General features: G+C 35.6%; 2 protein-coding genes and 1 pseudogene across 2 annotated transcripts; all 3 read right to left on the bottom strand.

The window, feature by feature from the left end:
* Positions 1 to 274: 274 nt before the first annotated feature.
* Positions 275 to 4,534, bottom strand: LOC107902722 (putative disease resistance protein RGA3). Its single transcript, XM_041093733.1, has 2 exons — positions 980 to 4,534; positions 275 to 849 (listed from the first exon to the last, which is right to left on the bottom strand). Exon 1 carries the CDS (start codon positions 4,298 to 4,300, stop codon positions 1,643 to 1,645), a length of 2,658 nt encoding a protein of 885 aa, XP_040949667.1. The 5' UTR covers positions 4,301 to 4,534; the 3' UTR covers positions 275 to 849; positions 980 to 1,642.
* Positions 4,535 to 7,257: 2,723 nt separating this feature from the next.
* On the bottom strand, positions 7,258 to 11,066 carry LOC107906126 (protein HEADING DATE 3B). The gene is made up of 4 exons (XM_016833006.2): positions 10,031 to 11,066; positions 9,039 to 9,949; positions 8,594 to 8,645; positions 7,258 to 8,417 (listed from the first exon to the last, which is right to left on the bottom strand). The coding sequence occupies exons 1-4, from the start codon at positions 10,247 to 10,249 to the stop codon at positions 7,404 to 7,406; spliced, it is 2,196 nt and encodes a 731-aa protein (XP_016688495.2). The 5' UTR covers positions 10,250 to 11,066; the 3' UTR covers positions 7,258 to 7,403.
* Positions 11,067 to 14,434: 3,368 nt separating this feature from the next.
* LOC107902723 (probable LRR receptor-like serine/threonine-protein kinase At1g51820) lies at positions 14,435 to 18,351 on the bottom strand (annotated as a pseudogene).
* Between the last annotated feature and the right edge of the window lie 713 nt (positions 18,352 to 19,064).

The following is a 19,064-nucleotide window of genomic DNA, read 5'->3' as shown; positions in this document are numbered from 1 at the left end:
CTTTGCTACTTGTGCATATTAAAGGGCTAAGAAAGATATCACAAAGAACTATTCCTTTCTATTGACATTCTACGTCTCAGCACACTCGCACAATGTTGGAATTTTGTGAAACTTAACAAAGCATGCAAAATTGCAAGGGAGTGGTGCTTTGAATGTCATTCCAGATTCAGTCACAATCGGTGGGACTTTCCGAGCATTTTCAGAAGAAAATTTAGCACAACTTAAGCAGCGAATCCAGGAGGTATATAAGTTGGACGTTTTATGAGCCATTTCGCAAATCGATCAGCAATTCATTTTTTAAGTCACCAAAGTTAAAGAAAAGAAAAGCCTTGTAACCAACTAAAGGTTTTGAAAGAGGTTCACAAGTTACCATTTTCTAGATTTCCTGTGTTTTGAAGATAATACTACTTAGAGCCACTGCATATACGTGCAATGCAACTGCTGATTTCAATTAAAAAGAGAATCCGGCTACTGATTTCCCTCCAACTGTAAACAACAAGGACTTGCACAAGCACTTCTGGGAAGTTGCAGGGGATATGCTTGGTGTTGACAAAGTTATAGACATGCAGCCAGTGATGGGATCCGAGGATTTTGCATTTTACCAAGAGGCAATTCCAGCGTATCATTCTTCATGCCTGGTGTGCAAGATGTGACCAAACTGCTGCTCGTAACAGTCTACTCTCCCTACCTTATGATCAATGAAGATGTTCTTCCTTATGGTGCTGCATTTCATGCATCATTGGCTATGAGGATCCGCAATGGGATTGACACTTTTAATAATGCTGCTTAGGATACAACCTTCTTCATTCAAGTTCATCAACATCAGTGCTCCAAATAACGAGTTGCCATCTAAAAAATAAAGTGTGTAAACTATATGATCATTGTACCAATTCAGTTGGTAATACCCGGAAAAGGAGCTTCAAGAAAGTCGCATAAATTGGAGCAAAAAAAATCAAAAGCAGTAATGAACGAATCATACCAGTTCAATAGTTGGAAAATATTATATCCTGAATCCTGAGAAGAAGTTCAATGGCTACTTCTTTGAACATAAACACCATCGAGTCTGATGTTCGGAATGCGAGAGATGTTGGGCCACTCTTTTTGGCAGTATTCTGCAAGAACAGGGCACCAATCAACGCTCAGTTCCTTTAGGCTTGTCAATCCAAGAAGGTAGTGCGGCAAAGCCTTTAACTTCCCGCAACTCTGAAGGTCCAAGGACTGAAGCTGTGGCATGATTGCGTTATCCATTTCTGCAACTTGTTGGAACAATGGCAGCAGCAAAAAGAAACAGAACAAGATAGAGAACAAAGGAGGAAGAAACAAAAACAATTTACTTGCTCACAAACGTGCAGCAAGGGAGCTAATGGCTGATAGCTCATTCAGCTCATTCAGTCAACTAGAAAAACAACATATATATAGTCAAATACATCACCAAATACTACCTACTACCACTAGTTTTACTTTGAAACAAGTAAAACTTAACTTGCACACAAGCTGATTATGTCAATCAGCACCTAAAAACATCAAAACAATACCAACTTAGTTCATTTTCAACTAAGTAGCTTAACAAAGAAACTAAAGAGAAAACCTTGCTGTTACAGCAAGTATACGTGCTGCAGCATGTCATCAAGCTGCATGCACTTCAAACAGCAGCATGGTTGGCCAATTTCAACACAACTCCTGTAGATGGGATTTCACAATTAATCCAGTGTTTCCACTTTACCATGTTTGAGAAGCGAAGAGATTTCAAATTTGGGAAGGCAATCATAGGTGATGAAGATGAAGGAGTTGATGTTTGCCCCTCTTCTTTTCTTAATCCCAGAAATTCCTCCCCCACTTTCTTCACTCCGTTCATGTTTGATATTTGGAGTGATTCTAAGGAAGGCAGTTCTCCTAAGGGAGGCAAAAGAGTCCAGTTTCTGCAATTGCCGAGTGTTAAATGCCTCAGCTGGGCCAATGCTGATGAGTTCAGCCAACTGGGGAACAAGATGGGTCCATTGAAGCACCTTATCTCTAACCTTTCCACGTTACCAGGTGGCTGTAAGGCTTCAAGAATCATATCTTCGAGACACATTCTCGCAGTACTGGAATCAAAGTTCAGAGTCAAACCGAAGAGGTCTTTCTTGTTATGCAGTTTTGCTTTTCTACCCTCAGTCACATCTCCTGCATTTCCCAATCCTCGTATCTTTAAATACCCTCGAAGGTAACTCAAGTTGGCCAAATCTCCAAGGGTAAATGTTTTGTTGCCATTGCAACCATCACTCACCACTACCTCCTTTAATGACCGAAGGCATGTTAGTCTTCGCATTCCTTTAGGCATGGATCTCAACCCGAACATCTCCCAATTATCAAGGTGCCTCAAATTCAGAAGCTTTCCAATCCCAGAAGGGAGTTTTTGAAGTCTTCCACACCGCGTTAGGTCTAAAGTCTGTAGATTATACAAATCACACAAGGTTTCTGGCAATTCTAGCAGATCATGGTTATTGCTGAGCTTCAGGTATCTCAAATTTATCAATTTCACTATCTCTTTTGGTAATTCTTTAATCGAACCCCAACTCAAGTCCAAACTCCTTAGGCATTTCAATTGATCAAATAACTTAGGCAAAGCTCTGCTGATCGAACTGTTTTTGTTATATGACTTGATTAAGAGGCTACGAAGCTTTTCAACGTTGTAAATGTAAGAAGGAAATGGACTCTCCTTCTCAAGCACCATAACCAGATGACGAAGATTTCCATTGTAAGAGTCTATCCTTGAAGGCTCTTTTACAACTTCCATTGCCAGCATAAGACATTCATTTTTGGTCAAAAACTGTGCAAAATCGTGCACTATATCATGCATTTTGCATTTCATGACACTGTTGTTGTTTTCATCTTTTTGGAAGTCTTGAAAGAAGGAGCGCATGGCTAAGTCATCAAAGCATTCTTCACCAATGAGCTCCATCTCTTTATGTAACATTCCCCTGAAGAAACCTTGGGCCATCCACAATTTGATCAACTTATCTTTCTCTATCACTGAATCTTTTATAAACAGCGCACAATATGCAAAGCACTGCCTCAAGGTTGAAGGCAAATCATAGTAGCTCAATAACAGGGGAGGGAAAAGACCTTTCTCTACTTCTTCAAGTTCCCATAGCTCGCTGTCCAACACACTCTGCCACTGTTCTTTGGACTTTTTGAACCGTAAGAGTCCCCCAAGAACCTTTGCAGCAAGCGGCAAGCCCTTGCATTTTTTTGCTATCTTCTTTCCAATTTCCTCCAAACCTTTGCGGTCCCCACCAGGTCTTCCGAATAATGCAACCTGACTGAACAACGACCAACATTCCTCCTCATACAGTTGCCCCAACGGGAACAGCATCGTGCTCCCCATGATTTTCGCAACATTCTCCTTACGTGTGGTGATCAAGACCTTGCTTCCCGGAGTTACGCACTTGAGAGAGTGTTTCAATGATTCCCACTTCGTGGGATCTTCGGTCCACACATCATCCAAAACGAGAAGGAACTTCTTCCTCTCGATTGATAGATGTATCTTCTGTAACAAACTCTCTAGTTCAGCCACACTGGGGGCCTCTCCGGTTAAAGCTTCAAGAATGGCTTTGGCAACTCTAATCTCATCAAAAGGATCCGAGACGCACACCCATATTCTTTTCTCAAAGAATGCTTTCACCTCCTGGTCATTGTAGGCTAATTGGGCAAGAGTTGTTTTCCCGATCCCTCCCATTCCAACCACAGAGATGATAGGAAGGCCTTGTTGTTGACTATTTTCGAAGAGCAACGTACGAATTATAGCATTCTTTTCTTGGTCTCTACCATAAATTTCGGACACATCTATAAACGAGGTAGTAACTGGCCGCTCAGGTTCTCCACTGCCCCTATTTAATTCAAAACTGAACATATCTTTTTCTATGGCAATCGCTTGGAATCTTTTATTCAAATCCCTTATGTTGACAGCGAAATCATGATGAAGAACAATTTTGCAGAAAAAAAAGCACGGGGATGGCATACAAAAACAAACCTTGTTGTTTGGAACTTGGAATTTAAGAACAAAGGTGTTCCAGTCATCAATCAGATCATCCATGTCATATGAGGTGGCTTTAAGCTTTTCCAACCAGAGTTTAACAGCTGCCTCCTTAACTTGCCGTTTCTCCGCATCCATCAACACTGCTTGGAGAGTCTGGAGAGTTGTTTTCAGCTTCTGGGCTTCTTTCCTTACATCCACAACAAGGGTCACCTCTTTCTCAATGTCTCGGTAAACAACGGCTGTTAGCTGCTGCAAAACTGCTGAAACAAGTGCATCGGCCATGGCTTTGGGATCAGAAACTAGAGAAATGGTTGGTTTGGATGGAAATGTTGAGTATCCGTTTGGGGTTTTACTTTTTAGCTTTGGTAGTGTTTGCCTTAGTTTTTCCTCGAACTTTGCTGGAAATGTTGAGTATCCGTTTGGGGTTTTACTTTTTAGCTTTGATAGTGTTTGCCTTTGTTTTTCCTCGAACTTTGCTTGCTTTAGATAAAACCAAAATTCCAGTCGGTAATGCACTGGCTTTGACTTCTCCACATCCTACATTAAATAGCTTGACGCTAATATTCTCCAAAATCATGACGTAGCTTTTCAAAATTTACTTGCTCTTTTATTTCATTCCCTACAAAACTAAAAAAAAAAAAAGGTCTCTGAGATATGATTAATACAAGAACGAACATAATGATTGGGTATGCTCAAGTTTTTGTGACCGATGGCAACTATTTTGGAGCACGTGCAAGACTTAACTATTAATTAATAGTATAAGTATGGTGAGTAAAAATATTATTCCAACGAAAGTTAAAAGTGTTAATAATTACCGTATTTTTATCATTTAATCGAATAATTCGAATGATTGATTAAAATTAAAATTAATTAAATTAATTAACTAACGAATACGATAAAGAACAAAACACGAAATTAATCAATTAACAACCAAAAAGGAAAACAATACCCCAATTAAAAATTCTCCTAGATTTCATCTGTCACTATGAATCTAAATTACACAATTTTTTTACTTAGTATCTTAATCCGTAGAAATCTTTAAATTATACTAATATCTCTTTCGAGCATAAGAACAATTGACTCTGAGTTGATCAATTAAATTTTTTTTCTAATTAAAACTTCTATTATCGCATTAACTCTGCTATGGATTCCCCTATTAGTTTTGACCCTAATTCAATAGATTTATATCATCATATTTTTAGGATTGCATGCAACTCCACTCAAGTAAGTAATATTTACTCTTAAATAGGATCTATTTAACCTTCGATTTAAGCACATCAAACACGAATAAATAATTTAGAAATATCAAATCAAGAATTAAGCACACATAATCGAGAACAAGAAGCTATATATTTATTGCATAAAATAAAAATTAAACGACATAATCCATCATAGAGTTCATCTCTCCTAGGTATTTAAAAAATTAGTTCATGCTTGAAAATAAAACATCTAATATACAGTATAATCAAAAAAAAGAAATTCATTATAACTTCCTAAGAAATCAATTAAGAATCTTCAATCTCGACGGAAATCTGCTTTAAAGTCAGTTTCAATGGTACTTTTTAAGTTATTTTCTTGAATATTCTCTGACGACTCTCTCCTATCTTCTTATTTTTGTCATATATACGCCTTAGAATGTCCAAACAACCTAAAAATCGCGATTTTTCACAATTCGGGGTGAAATCCCGTGAAACCGACATAACCTACCACACGCTTGTATGGTCTAGACGTGTGGAATGGCTTAGCCCGTGTGGCTCTTGTAGCTTGCTCTAACACCCCAGTTTTCGCTTGTTTTTCGTTCCTTTTACTTCCAAGTGCTTTCTTAAGCATTAAAACATAAATTTAAAATATTAGGAGCATAAAATTTACAATTAACATTAAATAATTACCCAAAAACACGTTTAGAACGAGGTTAAAACATATTACTTTTAACACTATTAAAACCAGCGACATTTAATAACGAGTTTAGCTTTACACAAATTTGGGTTTGGTGGCCAGAGAGATGAAGTAAACACCATGGAAGCTGGATGGCAGGTGAGTTTTTTTCCCATGGAAAATTTCTCATTCATATCATAACCCTTCCCTTGTTTTGAATCACTTCGGCCTGGCTTATTAACTTACTATAATCACATTGGACAGTAAGTTTACTTGATTCCTCCTGTGTGTACCTCGAACATCTTGTTAAATGATCAAACTATCACGGTTCATATTGTTTGGGAATGTTTAGAGTGATGGCTATCAAAGAACCGGTTGCTATAACCTTGAATGTCCTGGATTTGTGCAAACCAGCAATAAGTAGGGTCTTGGTGGGAAGATAGAACCTGTTTCCACTTATGCAGGCGAGCAAATTGAGATGAGCATTTATATACACAAGGTAAAACACATTTTCTTGTTCAAGGCTATTGCTGTTTACTCAGTTTTTTTAGGTCGAAAGTTGTTTTTCGTTAGATTAGTCATTTCCAAACATAAAATGACCCAATGGAAAACGTTTCAGGACAACCAAAGTGGAAACTAGTGGCTGAGGATACAGGAAATAGATTTAGGTTACTGGCCAGGTTCAATCTTCAACAGATTATCTGACAGAGGAATAACTTGGGGTGGGGAGATTGTTAATTACAGATTACTAGGCCCTCACACCTCTACTCAAAAGGGAAGCGGCCATTTTCCTAATTAAGGCTTTAAGAGAGCAAGTTATTTCGGAATCATTAGGTACATGAATGAGTCTGGAGCTATAAAAGATGCTGAAAATGTTCTTCCAAATGTGACAAATCCTGAACGCTATGATTTACAAATGGGAAACCTCAACAACTTTGGTACCCATTTCTTTTATGGTGGCCCTGGATATTCTGACAAGTGCTTGTAGAGCCGTCGCAAATCAATAAAATTGATGCATAATTTCCATTTGCATGCTTAAAAGTTTGTTCTAACCATCCTTTTCAATAATCCCAAGTCCTAGCTTCATGAATCCAGGTGGTTGGATTTTATAATTGTACGTTCTATTGTTCATGGGCAATCAAGAAATTCTAGGTCTGGGCAATATTTCAACTTCAATGTGAACATGAAACCGACTTCTAAGATTGCAGAGCATTCAAAGCACTCAGGTGTCTGAGGCAGAAGTTTTTGAAGCACAGACTTGCAATCCTTGATAATTCCAGGATTTCGGTGTAGTACATGCTTGATATATGATTTCCTAACACGGCCAGTATTTGCAGCAAAAACTGCATGTTTGGAAAAGCCTGTTGACCATAAAATGCAACTTTTCAACCTTAAGTTGCCTATGTACATGTTATTAGCATATAAGAGTTGCAGATAGATAAACATCAAATATTTGACGAAGAGTTGGCAGTCCGTGTGAAGTAGGTCATATTAGATACAAAATCTAATCTTAATGTTTTCTTTCTTCTTGTATAGACTGGAAGATCCGAGCTGCTGATTCGGTTGCTAATTTGCGGTTATGCGGTACAACCTTAATTACCCGTGTTTGCTGCCCACTAGTATCAGCTTTGTGAGTACATGCCTGAGTTGTGGGTTTGGTTGGAAAAAGAGGAAGTGCATCCCCTTTTGTCCTCTCAGAGGGACTACTTGCTGTACTTGCCTGTATTTCGCTCTCTTTCGACGCAGGCAGTTTTGTAACACAAAATGAGATCGCTTGACTCATCTGACTTGACATGTTGCATGAACTCTGTTGAGCTATGGTGAAGTTCACATCACCTGTTGATAATCGATTGCCCATTGATTTGACTCCAGTAAACGGGCTCATCTGCTCAACTACTGAGCCGGAAACCGATGGATTCCTAACTGGCGTGCCGTAATGTGGAAAATAGGTCTGACCTATGGGAGGGTTGCCAGGGAGAATCCCAAATCCCTGCTGGTAAGAAGCAGAAACACCATAAGTTGAGCTCAGAAAGTCCCCACCTCCCGTGGCTAGGTTCAGAGGACCACAGCTGCCATAAACCGGTGCCAAGATACCTGCAGTTGGAGGACAAGGCCCTGCGTATGGCTTGTAGACAAGTCCCTCGGAAGGAGACATTACAGGAACTAACCACTGACTTCCAGGTGGAGAAAAACCCCAAGGAGATGATGATCCGGTATTCGTGGCCCTTGATGTTGACAAGAGATTTCCTGAGTAAGGCCCATATTTTGGTCGCTGTGTAAGAAGTCCTTTGTTGGTATCACCATTGGCAGAAGGATGGGGAAGCTTTGCAATTGCATTCTCATCTGCATATTCAATGCCAATATTTGGTTTTTGAGAACGATCTCTGATTTTAACAATCAATGGAGGTTCAGAAACATTGTCAGATGGCAACTTCTTGAATGGAGAAACATCTAAAGATAGTTTGCCCATATAATAGGTATCTTCAAGCAATATCTTTGGTGACCCAGCAATCAACCTCTGAACCTGTGATTCAAATGAATGCAAAATTCAAATTTGTTTTCTCCAATCAAAGAAACAAAGAAACCAGTGCAAGGTAATTTAGTTTTTTATTTTACACGGATGGGGTAAGAAACCAAAAAAAAAAAAAAACATAATTTGCTGAAATGCCTAGCAAGTCCAAAATACATTGATCTGTTTACCTTTATTAATCTATGCAACTCGAAGACTTGCATGGCAAAGATTCTTTGTTGGCTGAAAATAGTGACAATTCACAGCAAAAAAGAGCAGTTACATATAAAAGACATAAAAGTTGAACCGAAATGACTTGAAATGACATGAACAGCGATATGTCAACCATTTAAAAAACGGTATGACCGAAGGGTATCTGCAGGGTACACACCTAGTCAACAATTTCTTATCATGAACTGAAAGACACCATGCACATACTACAAAACTTTCACAATTCTTAGAGTTCATTGTCTCCAATTTGCAAAAGCAGGGTAATGGAGTCTGCGTTGATTTATAGAGAAAGCTAATGAAAGTGACTTAAAATGCAGCTGTGTAGAACAAAATTCAACATTCCACATACTTCTGATGTTCATTAGCAGAGGTGCATGCACGTAACAACAGAAGTGGGATACTTACTCGATAATAGCTCTTCGTACTTTCCAGAAATGCTTTTGACCTATTATTCCCACAATATCATCAGGGCACATATTCAAAAAAGATACAGACTCCATCATGGAGGTACTTGGGACCTTATTATGTCTGTTTAGACCCCTGACTTGCGGTGTCCCAGGATTATTTTCTTCATGAGTTTTATATCTGGTTTCAAGCGCATTCAGACTGCCATTATCAACTCCAAGTGATTGTCTGGAGCATGACTTGTTTCTCACAGTGGAAGCATTTTCCAGAGATCTGCCAGATTCATGATGCAACCAAGTATTTGCATGAACCTCACCGTTTAGTATATCCACTGAGCTGATTTTGTTTTCTTTGTTACAGGAATTATGGGGACGTTTTAACGATTTTGAGTTCTTCATTTTGGTTGACAGGTTGGATGATGTATCAGCCAGGTCTTGATTGCTTCGAAACAATCTTCCATTCTCCTCAGCTTGGTTCTCAACATATCTTTTAGACTTTGAACCTACAGAAATTTCATTAGCACTTTGAAGTTGCATTGAAGAACTCAAGTTCAATTCAGGGAAACATTCCTGATCTTCACCGTGCTTATTGCAACTGCAGCTTCGATCTATTCCGGACAGAACAGAGGTAGGAACCCTAAGGTCATCATCATGCCCTAGCTTCCTTGGAGAAAATTTCTTTAAGTTGGAGAAGTGGGGAGATAGAAATGTACTTTTACAAACTGCAGGAGTTGATGGAGTGGTATCCAAACTATGGTAATCAGTAGCTTTGGGGAATTGATTATGTTGATTTTCTTTTGTGCTACTTATTTTAGCCCCATGGATGGAATAGGAATGGAACTTCTCAGCCAAACTTGAAGGTTCACGGGAGTTTTCGAATGGCATAAACATACTACTTTCATTACCTTCACCCTACAAATATGAATAACCTTCTGATTAAGAAAGGAAGAAAACTATTGCATCATATGGTTTAAGAAAAATCAGCAAACTTACATGTCTTGATGATATTGAAGGAACCAAGCTGTTGGTCTTATTTGGGGGAAGTGGGAGTGCTGAGTTGAACCGTTGGGAAGGGATACTGAGTTGCTCATAGAGAGCCATTTTGTTCCGTGGAGGTGCCTTTGGCCCCCCTTTCTCTGTATCATTCACATGAAGCCTAGGAAACATTGGACTCATCACCTTTGCCTCATCTTTTCTTCTTCTCATCATCATTTCAAAGCCCTTAACTCACCTCACCATCAAAACAGTAATCCTTCTTCAATCCGAGCTCAATAAAGAACAAAGCTTTGATCACTCGATGGCAACTAAAATTTTCTCAAGGAAACACAATCAGACAGAATCATAAATCTTTTGGCTTTGGCTTTGGATTAATTCAAGAAGACTTGAGAACTCTACCCATCCAAAGATCTTTTCACTGAAAACTCATGGAAACTGCTTTAGAAACAGGAGTTTTTGCTAATATCCAGAACCAAAACACCCGAAAATGAATTTGCTCCAAAAATCAGTAACACACAAATTTTCACCAATATCTATCCTCTTACTATAATAATAATAAAAAACCCTGACTTACTCTTACTATAATAATAATAATAATAAACCCTGACTTTTAACTCAAACTCATATCCAACGCCACCACCACCACAATATAACATTCGACATTCCTTTTCTTTTTACAACAAAGGAACAAAGCCTATTCGTAAAAGTTCATTAAAAAAAGAAAAAAGGGAATATTTCCAATAAAAAGTAATAAAAACAAACAAATAAAAGCAGTATATATCAAATAGAAAGCAGAAAAAAACAATGGGGAAGAAGGAAGATAGATTCTTCTGCTAGAGAAGAAGGGTTGCCTTGGAATTCCACAGGATAAGGATCTTTTCTCTCTTATCACCCAAAGCAAAAGGCTTTAATCACTGCCATGGAAATCGATTAAAAGAAGCATAGACTAAAAAGAAAGAAGGCAATTTTGTAAATTGTGGGTCCAAACTCCTTAAACAATTAATTCACCCTTTGGCCCCTTACCCTTACCCTTACCCCACACATCTCTCTATCTTCCTTTCCTCATATAACCCATTTTCTCCATTACCAGACAACAATAAAGATCCTCCACGTCACCTGGCATGTATGATATGTCATGTCTTCATTGGGTATTCAGTACATGAAAAAGGCAAAAGAATTTTCACGAAAAACAAAAACAGATTATTAAATTTAAAAGAAGCAAATCCCAAGGAGGTAAAAAACATGAAAAAGTGACTGAGTTCCTTCCTTGACATGTGAGTAATTAACGAAGTGATTTGCCTTTTAATGGCCACATGTTATTTGTTCTTTTCAAAAATCTTGGCCAATCTTTTAACTAAACATCCGTTAAAGATAGTCTCTTTTCGAGCATTTGTTTTTTTGTTTTTTACCTTATTTTTCTCTCATGCTTTTGTTTTTGTAAAACTGGGGGGTAGGTTGCGGGGTGTCCCTTTTCGTGTGGGAGATTGGGCGGTGGATTACACGTACTAATTATAGTGGGTTGGGTGGGCAAATCACAAATAAATGGTGTGGCGTGAAGTTCACGCTCTCATTTGGAGTTTGGGGTTAAAATATGATCTCCGCTATTAAGGATAGATATTTCACAACTCGGTTGAGGAACAAAGATTATCTTTGACTTGCTTTGGCTTGGGCTGATTAATTAATAAATATTTTACCTTTCAGAAAAAATTAATAAGTTTAATCATCATTATTTTATTTCATATAAATCATAATAAAACATCATATTTATTAAAATATAAATTTATTTTTTATTAGATTATTATATAAATTGTGATATAGAAATGTATTTATTATATATGTAAATTAGTTTAAATTCTATATGATTATATATTTTAAAACGTATAACAACATACATTTTTTTTAGGACTTTACTAATATAATTAGAGTTACAATTATAAATAAATTACAAATTACAAATAATCAATTAAAATTGAAATTAACTTAATACGAAACATAATAATGTAAAAATAAAAATGTTATTAAATAAGACCTACAAATGAATATAATAAGACATAAACCTAAAATTATTCGAGAAGAAATTAACATATGGTATTTATTAATGGTGGAATTTGAACATGTCACTCAACATCTTATAACATCAACTTTTACTAGTATATGTCATTTGCAACATGGAACTCTTTTTATAAAATTTTAAAATCAAATTGAGTCAAGCCCAATTAATTTCTCATTTATTTATTTAGTTTAAGATTTTTTTAAAAATTAAAATATTTGTATTCTTTATCCTTAAAAATCTCAAATAACAGGGAACTAATTTTAAGTTTAAAGTTTGAAGAAGAATGAACACTCAACTCTTAACTTTCATCGATTAAATCTTAGTTCGATTAGTATGAACATTATTGTCAATACATGAAGACATGAGTGCGAGTGTGAGTGTGTTGAAGCACATTATCCTCCTATTTATGAGTTAGGAGGGGTTATGGGTAGTTTTAAACATTGTGTAAAAAAAAAGAAAAGAAGATATAATCCGAACTGAGATTGTAAAAAAAAAAAAAACCTTTCAAACCCATCACAATTACCTGCTTTTTTTTTAATCCGAGTTTAGCATTTGGTGGTAATTAGAAGTAACAAGGCAATAAGCTTTCAATATTTAACCCAAGTCGGTAAACAATATTAATTTTCATTTCACAATTTTTATTTATTTATTCAAGGTGAAGAACAAATAAATTTAGGTGATGGTATATTGATTTATATGGGTATTATTATTTATTTAGTGTATTATGTCAATGTTTTTCCATTTTAATAGATTATTTATAATTGACTTTAATATTTTATTTGGATTCCGCCCCACATATAATTAAATAAAGGTTGTGGTTAATTATTTAATTGTCACATGCATTATACTTTAATTAACATATTTTCACTAAATAAAATTCAACATAAAATTGAATCAATTAGGTCTATACCTAACAACGTACAACTCTCAATTTCTTTATATGTTTTGCACATTACTAATTTTCTTTTAAAAAAACGGAACTCTTCTTTGACCCTTTAAAAGTGCTCTCTATCTAAGTTTTAAGATTTTTCTTAAAATGGAAATTTACATTTTCATGCTTACCAGCAACCGCTCATAAAATATAATTTGTATTTTGAATATAATTTATTCCTGAGCCATAGCTACATAATTGAATCTCATCTGATAGGGCCATAAAAGTTTAATAATTAAAATTTTAAAGTCTTATTATGTTTAAATAGTACGTTTGGGTTTTCTTCCAAATTTGTTTTTGTGATGAGCTCTTAGTAGAAGCTTGACCAACATAAAATAACCCCCAATCAGAATTTGTTTTTGGTATCATAAATTAGAGGAAGCTTTCATATATACCTCTGCTTATAACCTTGAACTGATGAATGAGATAGCATTTTTACTGCTGCTTGAGTGTCATCCAAGTATCCACGGAAAACGGTACCGAATCCTCCTTTCCCGAGAATTCTCTCCAAGTTGTTACTCATTCTCTGCACCTCAGCAAACGTGAACCGCCTATTCTTTGACTCCAGTGACGGGGATGAGTTTTGGCGTTGATCATCATCCATTTTTGGACCTGACAAAAATCATCATATAGGTTTATAAGCATAATAGAGCATGAAGAAAAAGGCTCAGTTTGACGTTCTAAATCCACAGGTTTTTGTTAATGCTGAGGGCAGTTGAGCATACCTACTCAAGGTTTTCTTATTTTAACCCACCATATAGTAGCCAATGCAATTATGAGAACAGCTAAGAGTTAAGCCCAGTACTGTCGAGGATTTTATATTATTTGACAAGTCCCTGACATTTAATAGTAAATAGTTAAGCTAATCTCCCACAGAGAGCTAACATTTTAGACTTTTCTTTGTTTATAATTTAAAATAAAAACAATTATAAAAAAATGTGAAAAATAACAATTAGATAAAAGTTATTTAATATTTTTCAATTAATTCTATTTTTATTTTATTTATTTTAATATTATATTATTCTATAAAAAATTGTTTAAAATTTAATTTTTGTTTAGAATAAGGTAAAATGTTTAAAAATTAAAGATAAAATGTAGAATTTTATTTTTATAATTTAAAATCTATAATTATCAAACAATCTAATTATATTCTATAATTAATTTTAAGTAATATATCAAAAAATTATAATTTAAATTCAGTTAATTATTCAACTTATTAAACAGCTAATTAAGGAAAAAAACCCTCAATTTATATTATTCCCCCAAACTCCCTCCCTCTATTAATAAAATCTTTGTAGTATATGTAAATAAAATGCTTCCTCATGTCCACGACAAGAGATTTTTTGATGGAATATACCATGATATTGCCAGATGTGTATATGCAAAAGAAATTCTGAAATTTCTATGCTCAGAAAACTAGTTAAATAAAACCAAATTGTCTTTGATTATCCACGACTCAATCCCAATTTCCGGGTCAAATTTATTATGATACAAAGGAACTATCGACGTCGTATACCTAACACATAAACCTTAACATATTCACATAACCAGTGGAGTTGACCCAGTTTCATTACCAATAGATTTGGCATCATCAACCATGGATTAGGTGAGGGAATTATTTTAACAAATACTGTAATTCCTGTCGATTTCGGCTGACAAACACCTGTTCAATTCGGTGACAACGTCATTCATAGTTGGCCTTTTCGTGGAAGTTGGAGATACACATGCCATTGCCACTTCAACTTCTTTTTTCATTGAGGCAATCTCAAAGTCTCCTTGCATTCTTGAATCAACAATGGCTTCCATATCACCATTGGTTAACATCAAACTAACCCATTGGCTTATGTGTGTAGTCTGATTATAAGTTTTTGTGGTCACTGGTCGGTTCGTGATTATCTCCAACAGAACGACCCCGAAGCTATCCTATACACATCGTTTTCTCCATCAACTTGTTTGATGTAGAATACCCGTGCATTGCAAAGATTATTTCAAGGCAAGACTTAACAAAAACATTCAATCAGAAAAAAGAAAAACATCCTATTAATTAGTTGAGTGGCAAAACCAGCTTTACTTACTCAGGGTCGACGTACCATGGGGTACCAGCAACCACCGTAATGACATGAGTGTCGCCTTCAAGTGGAAACGCTTTGGACAACCCAAAATCAGAGAGCTTAGCATGCAGGCTTTCATTTTACAATAAGTTGGTGCACTTCACATCTCTGTGGATTACAGGTGGTGTGCAACCGTGGTGCAAATACTCTAGCCCTGTATTTCGTTTTAATTTGCTTTATTATTAGTTCACTTCCAACAAAATTAAATGGATGTATATTATATATCTGCAGTATGCTTGCTGACCTTGTGTGCTGCTTCTAGGGATATGCCAAGTCTACCTTTCCAATTCGAAACACCACGGCTGCTATCTATAATGATTCAATTAATATCCTAGTTAATATTTCATTATTACTTATTTTTTAATTTGATGCGTCCGCTCAAGTATAAACTCTCTAGAGTTCCTCAATAATCCAACCTTTGAGATACTCGGCTAAGTTTCCTTTGTGCATGAACTCGTATATGAGCCCCATGTTGCTGCCATAATCACAATACCCTACAATTGTCGTCAAATTTCTATGATGAACTCTCAAAAGAAGTTCCACCTGTTAAGAATCAAAACCCAGATTTCTTAATCACTTTTGTTTACTTCTCGAATTGATGAAGAATTAGGTAATATTTCTTACAAGTTAAAGAGGATTTCAGATCAGATCAGATAAATCTCTTATACCTCTGCTTGAAACTGCTTATACCCTTGAACTGGTGATAGAGAAAGCATTTTGACTGCTACTTGAGTTTCATCTAAAAAGCCGTGGTAAACTGTTCCGAATCCTCCTTTACCAAGTACCAACAACCCTTCCAAAATTGTTTGTCATCCTTTTGAGCTGAGCATGAGTGAACTGCCGGTTCTTTAATGAACCCTGCAACTGGTTTGTTTTTCTGGAATCCACCACATCAGTCTTCTGATCCGATGATGAAACTGAAACAAATTCAATACGATTGAATATGGGGAAAAAATATTAATTTGGATCCACCAATTTTTTTTTGTTAATAACGATCATTTCTTTTAATCTTCCATAAGATGGCTAAAGCAACTACAAGGACCAAAACTACTACTGATGCAACTGATGCTACAGCAGGGATAACTTTGCTGTTGTTCTTGTTGCTGCTACTCTTGCATGAATCGGATTTACAAATAGGACTAATTTCTTCATCTATACTTCAATCAATTTCAGTTGACCAACAAAAAGAAGTATTAAGATTTGGAACAAAACTGCTAATTACAGCTATTCCATGTTTAAAAATACGAAATTACAAAAAATCAGAATATTGCATTGGACCACAATTTAAATCTGTGAGATGTCTCTCTCACTAAGCCATAGGCATATGAACAATAAAAAATATAAATAAAGGAGAAGAAAATCATAAACTAAATGTAGCTGACCCTAGTTTGCCCTTTCCATTAGTTCTGCTGGAATTGAACCATTAAACATTTTCTACTCAAATTTCTGCAAAGAACGATGCATCACTAGAGATCATGCTTGATCAGTTATCATTTTTTTCTCAATCAGTCTTAAATTTGTAAATAACTTACAGCACAGACAAGAGTTGCAGGTTAGCGAGAAATTTAGGCACTGGTGCAGTCAAACTGTTGTCTGATAAGTCCCTGATAATATATAGCAATAAGTGAGCTTTAAGAAATTTCTTCATCACCATCAATAGGAGTACCCAGAATTGACACATGAACATGGAGAGTGGAGACATTTACAGATGCTGTAATTGAGAGAGACTGGCTATAGCTGGAGGTACCTTTCCATTCAAATTGCTGGATGACAAATTCCTGATTTCATGGCCCAATGTTTTGCCATTTAACGACAATCGGAAAGAGTAAAAAAATAAATTGAACGAAAGTCTTGGTAGGTTGGCCCTTATTAAGGGCGCATGCACTGCAAAACATACAAAGATATGATTTTTGGTGGATTAGTATCATCATAGCCTGCAATTTAAGTCCTTCCCACAAGAATTTTTGAGGAACACAAGGATCTCCTCGCCAGTTTCTCTTCAAGCCATAGATTGATTTTATGTTCAGAATAGCATCAACTATATCAGACGTATAACAAACGAGAATTTGAGTTAGAGGGTGAAAACGTCTATTTATACATAAACACGCACGTTATGAGTTTTACACAACTTACCATCTTTTTTACGGGTTTGAGATTGTGAGAAATCTTTTACCTCGTAAGTCTCAAAGGGATTAAGGATGGGCGGAAGGGTTTAACCACTGGTTCTTTCGATTGTAAAATTTAAATCATTTAAAGGCAATTGGTTGTATACTGTTGTTTTATTCAAATAGTTAGGACTAAAAGGTCCAGACTCCAGACCACTGTTTCCCACTATGATAGATGGTGAACACCCCTGAGTCTTTCAACTTCTGCAAAGTGCATGTACACCTAAAATTGGGCATTGGTTCTTGAACCAAAGAATATAGTCATCGGCTGACTAGCATTTATGGGCGTGCCGGTAGTACTCATCAAAACCGATGGAATTAGACTTCTATGGTCTTGGACGCTAAAAGAGGTATTTATTTGCGTCTAATCATTTGGTACATAAGGCAACCAAATTCGATTATAAGCATCTTGTGGAAACCTGTGACAGTGCTAAATGTTGATTAATAGATTTATATTAAGCAAAAAGATCTCATTCAGTTATTTAAAAAGTACAAGTTTATATGACATTATGCAGTACTAGATATTCATCACAAAAAAATGCAACGGAACACAAAAGCACAAAGATTTCGCAGTTAAGTTATAACCGGAATTAATGATCATCGACTCACCTTATCGGATGACAAACCAACGTCACGTTTTGTGAAAAGATGGAGCGATTCTTTTTGTGAGCGAACTGGATAGGGCATGTTAACCAAAGGAACCAACTGTAGATATGATATGAAAGGCACCCCATTCCCAGTATTCACAAGCAAACTTGGATCGAAGAGTATTAAAATAGTGATGGCAACATCCATTCGAGATTCAAGTTGAATGACTGTCCAACAATTTCAATATCATATAATTTATATCTTATAAAAGATTTTGTTTAATAAGAAAATGCAGGCCTTAACTAGAACTAACATGGGAAATCCGACCAGCGCCTCTATCAGCAGTTCCAACTCCCCGCCAATGGTGCATCCAGCAGCTGCACAACAAACGACTTCATCTTAAAGTGTCTCGCAACAAATCCGCTACCTTGTTCTCCTCTCATGGCACATATTGGATCTCTACAGTCCATTGCCGACGAAGCACCACTTTAACGGTTTGATTTTTTATAAATTTTTTATTAAAAAATAACAATATCGACCTAGTAAAAGAGTATGGTCAAAAAATTTTAAAACTTTATCACCATTACATTTTATTAGGTCGATATTGTTATTTTTTAATAAAAATTTTAAGATTTTTATACCTATTTTTATAAATTTTGTTTATTTTTTTATGATTTTTTAATAATTTTTAAAATTTAAAAGGATTTAATTGATTTTTTAGTTTGTTACTAAGGCCTTTGATTTTGTAGCTTTATTAGTTTCAAAAAATTTTAATTTACTTCCAATAGAATAATAGAGGTCAAATTGAATAAATGTATAAATGTTAAGAGCTAAAGTTGTTATTATACTTTAAATATAAACATCAAATTTAAAAAAAAGGGTTGTTTTGCCACAAGTCAAGAGTTAATTTATCCATTTTTTTTGGTAAAGAAACTAAAATGCAATCCAGAATACAAAATGCTTTGTGATACTTTTTACTTATCATACATATGATTTTTGGATAAGGTTTCGACTTTTGGCCCAAACCTTCTCTTCAATTCAAAAATAAATTGACTTTGCCAACAATTTTTTTTGTAAAACTTCTTTTTACTGATTTTTTTTGGGAGTTTACTTAAATATTGATGTATATAGTTTTTTTCGAAGGTGAAAATTATTTTCAAGATTTTATCCTTTTCAAAAAAGT

Source organism: Gossypium hirsutum, chromosome D05 (genome assembly GCF_007990345.1).
Source record: "Gossypium hirsutum isolate 1008001.06 chromosome D05, Gossypium_hirsutum_v2.1, whole genome shotgun sequence".
Taxonomy (NCBI): Eukaryota; Viridiplantae; Streptophyta; class Magnoliopsida; order Malvales; family Malvaceae; genus Gossypium; species Gossypium hirsutum.
The sequence above is the reverse complement of the archived record's forward strand: the minus strand, read 5'-3'. Positions and strand labels throughout refer to the sequence as shown.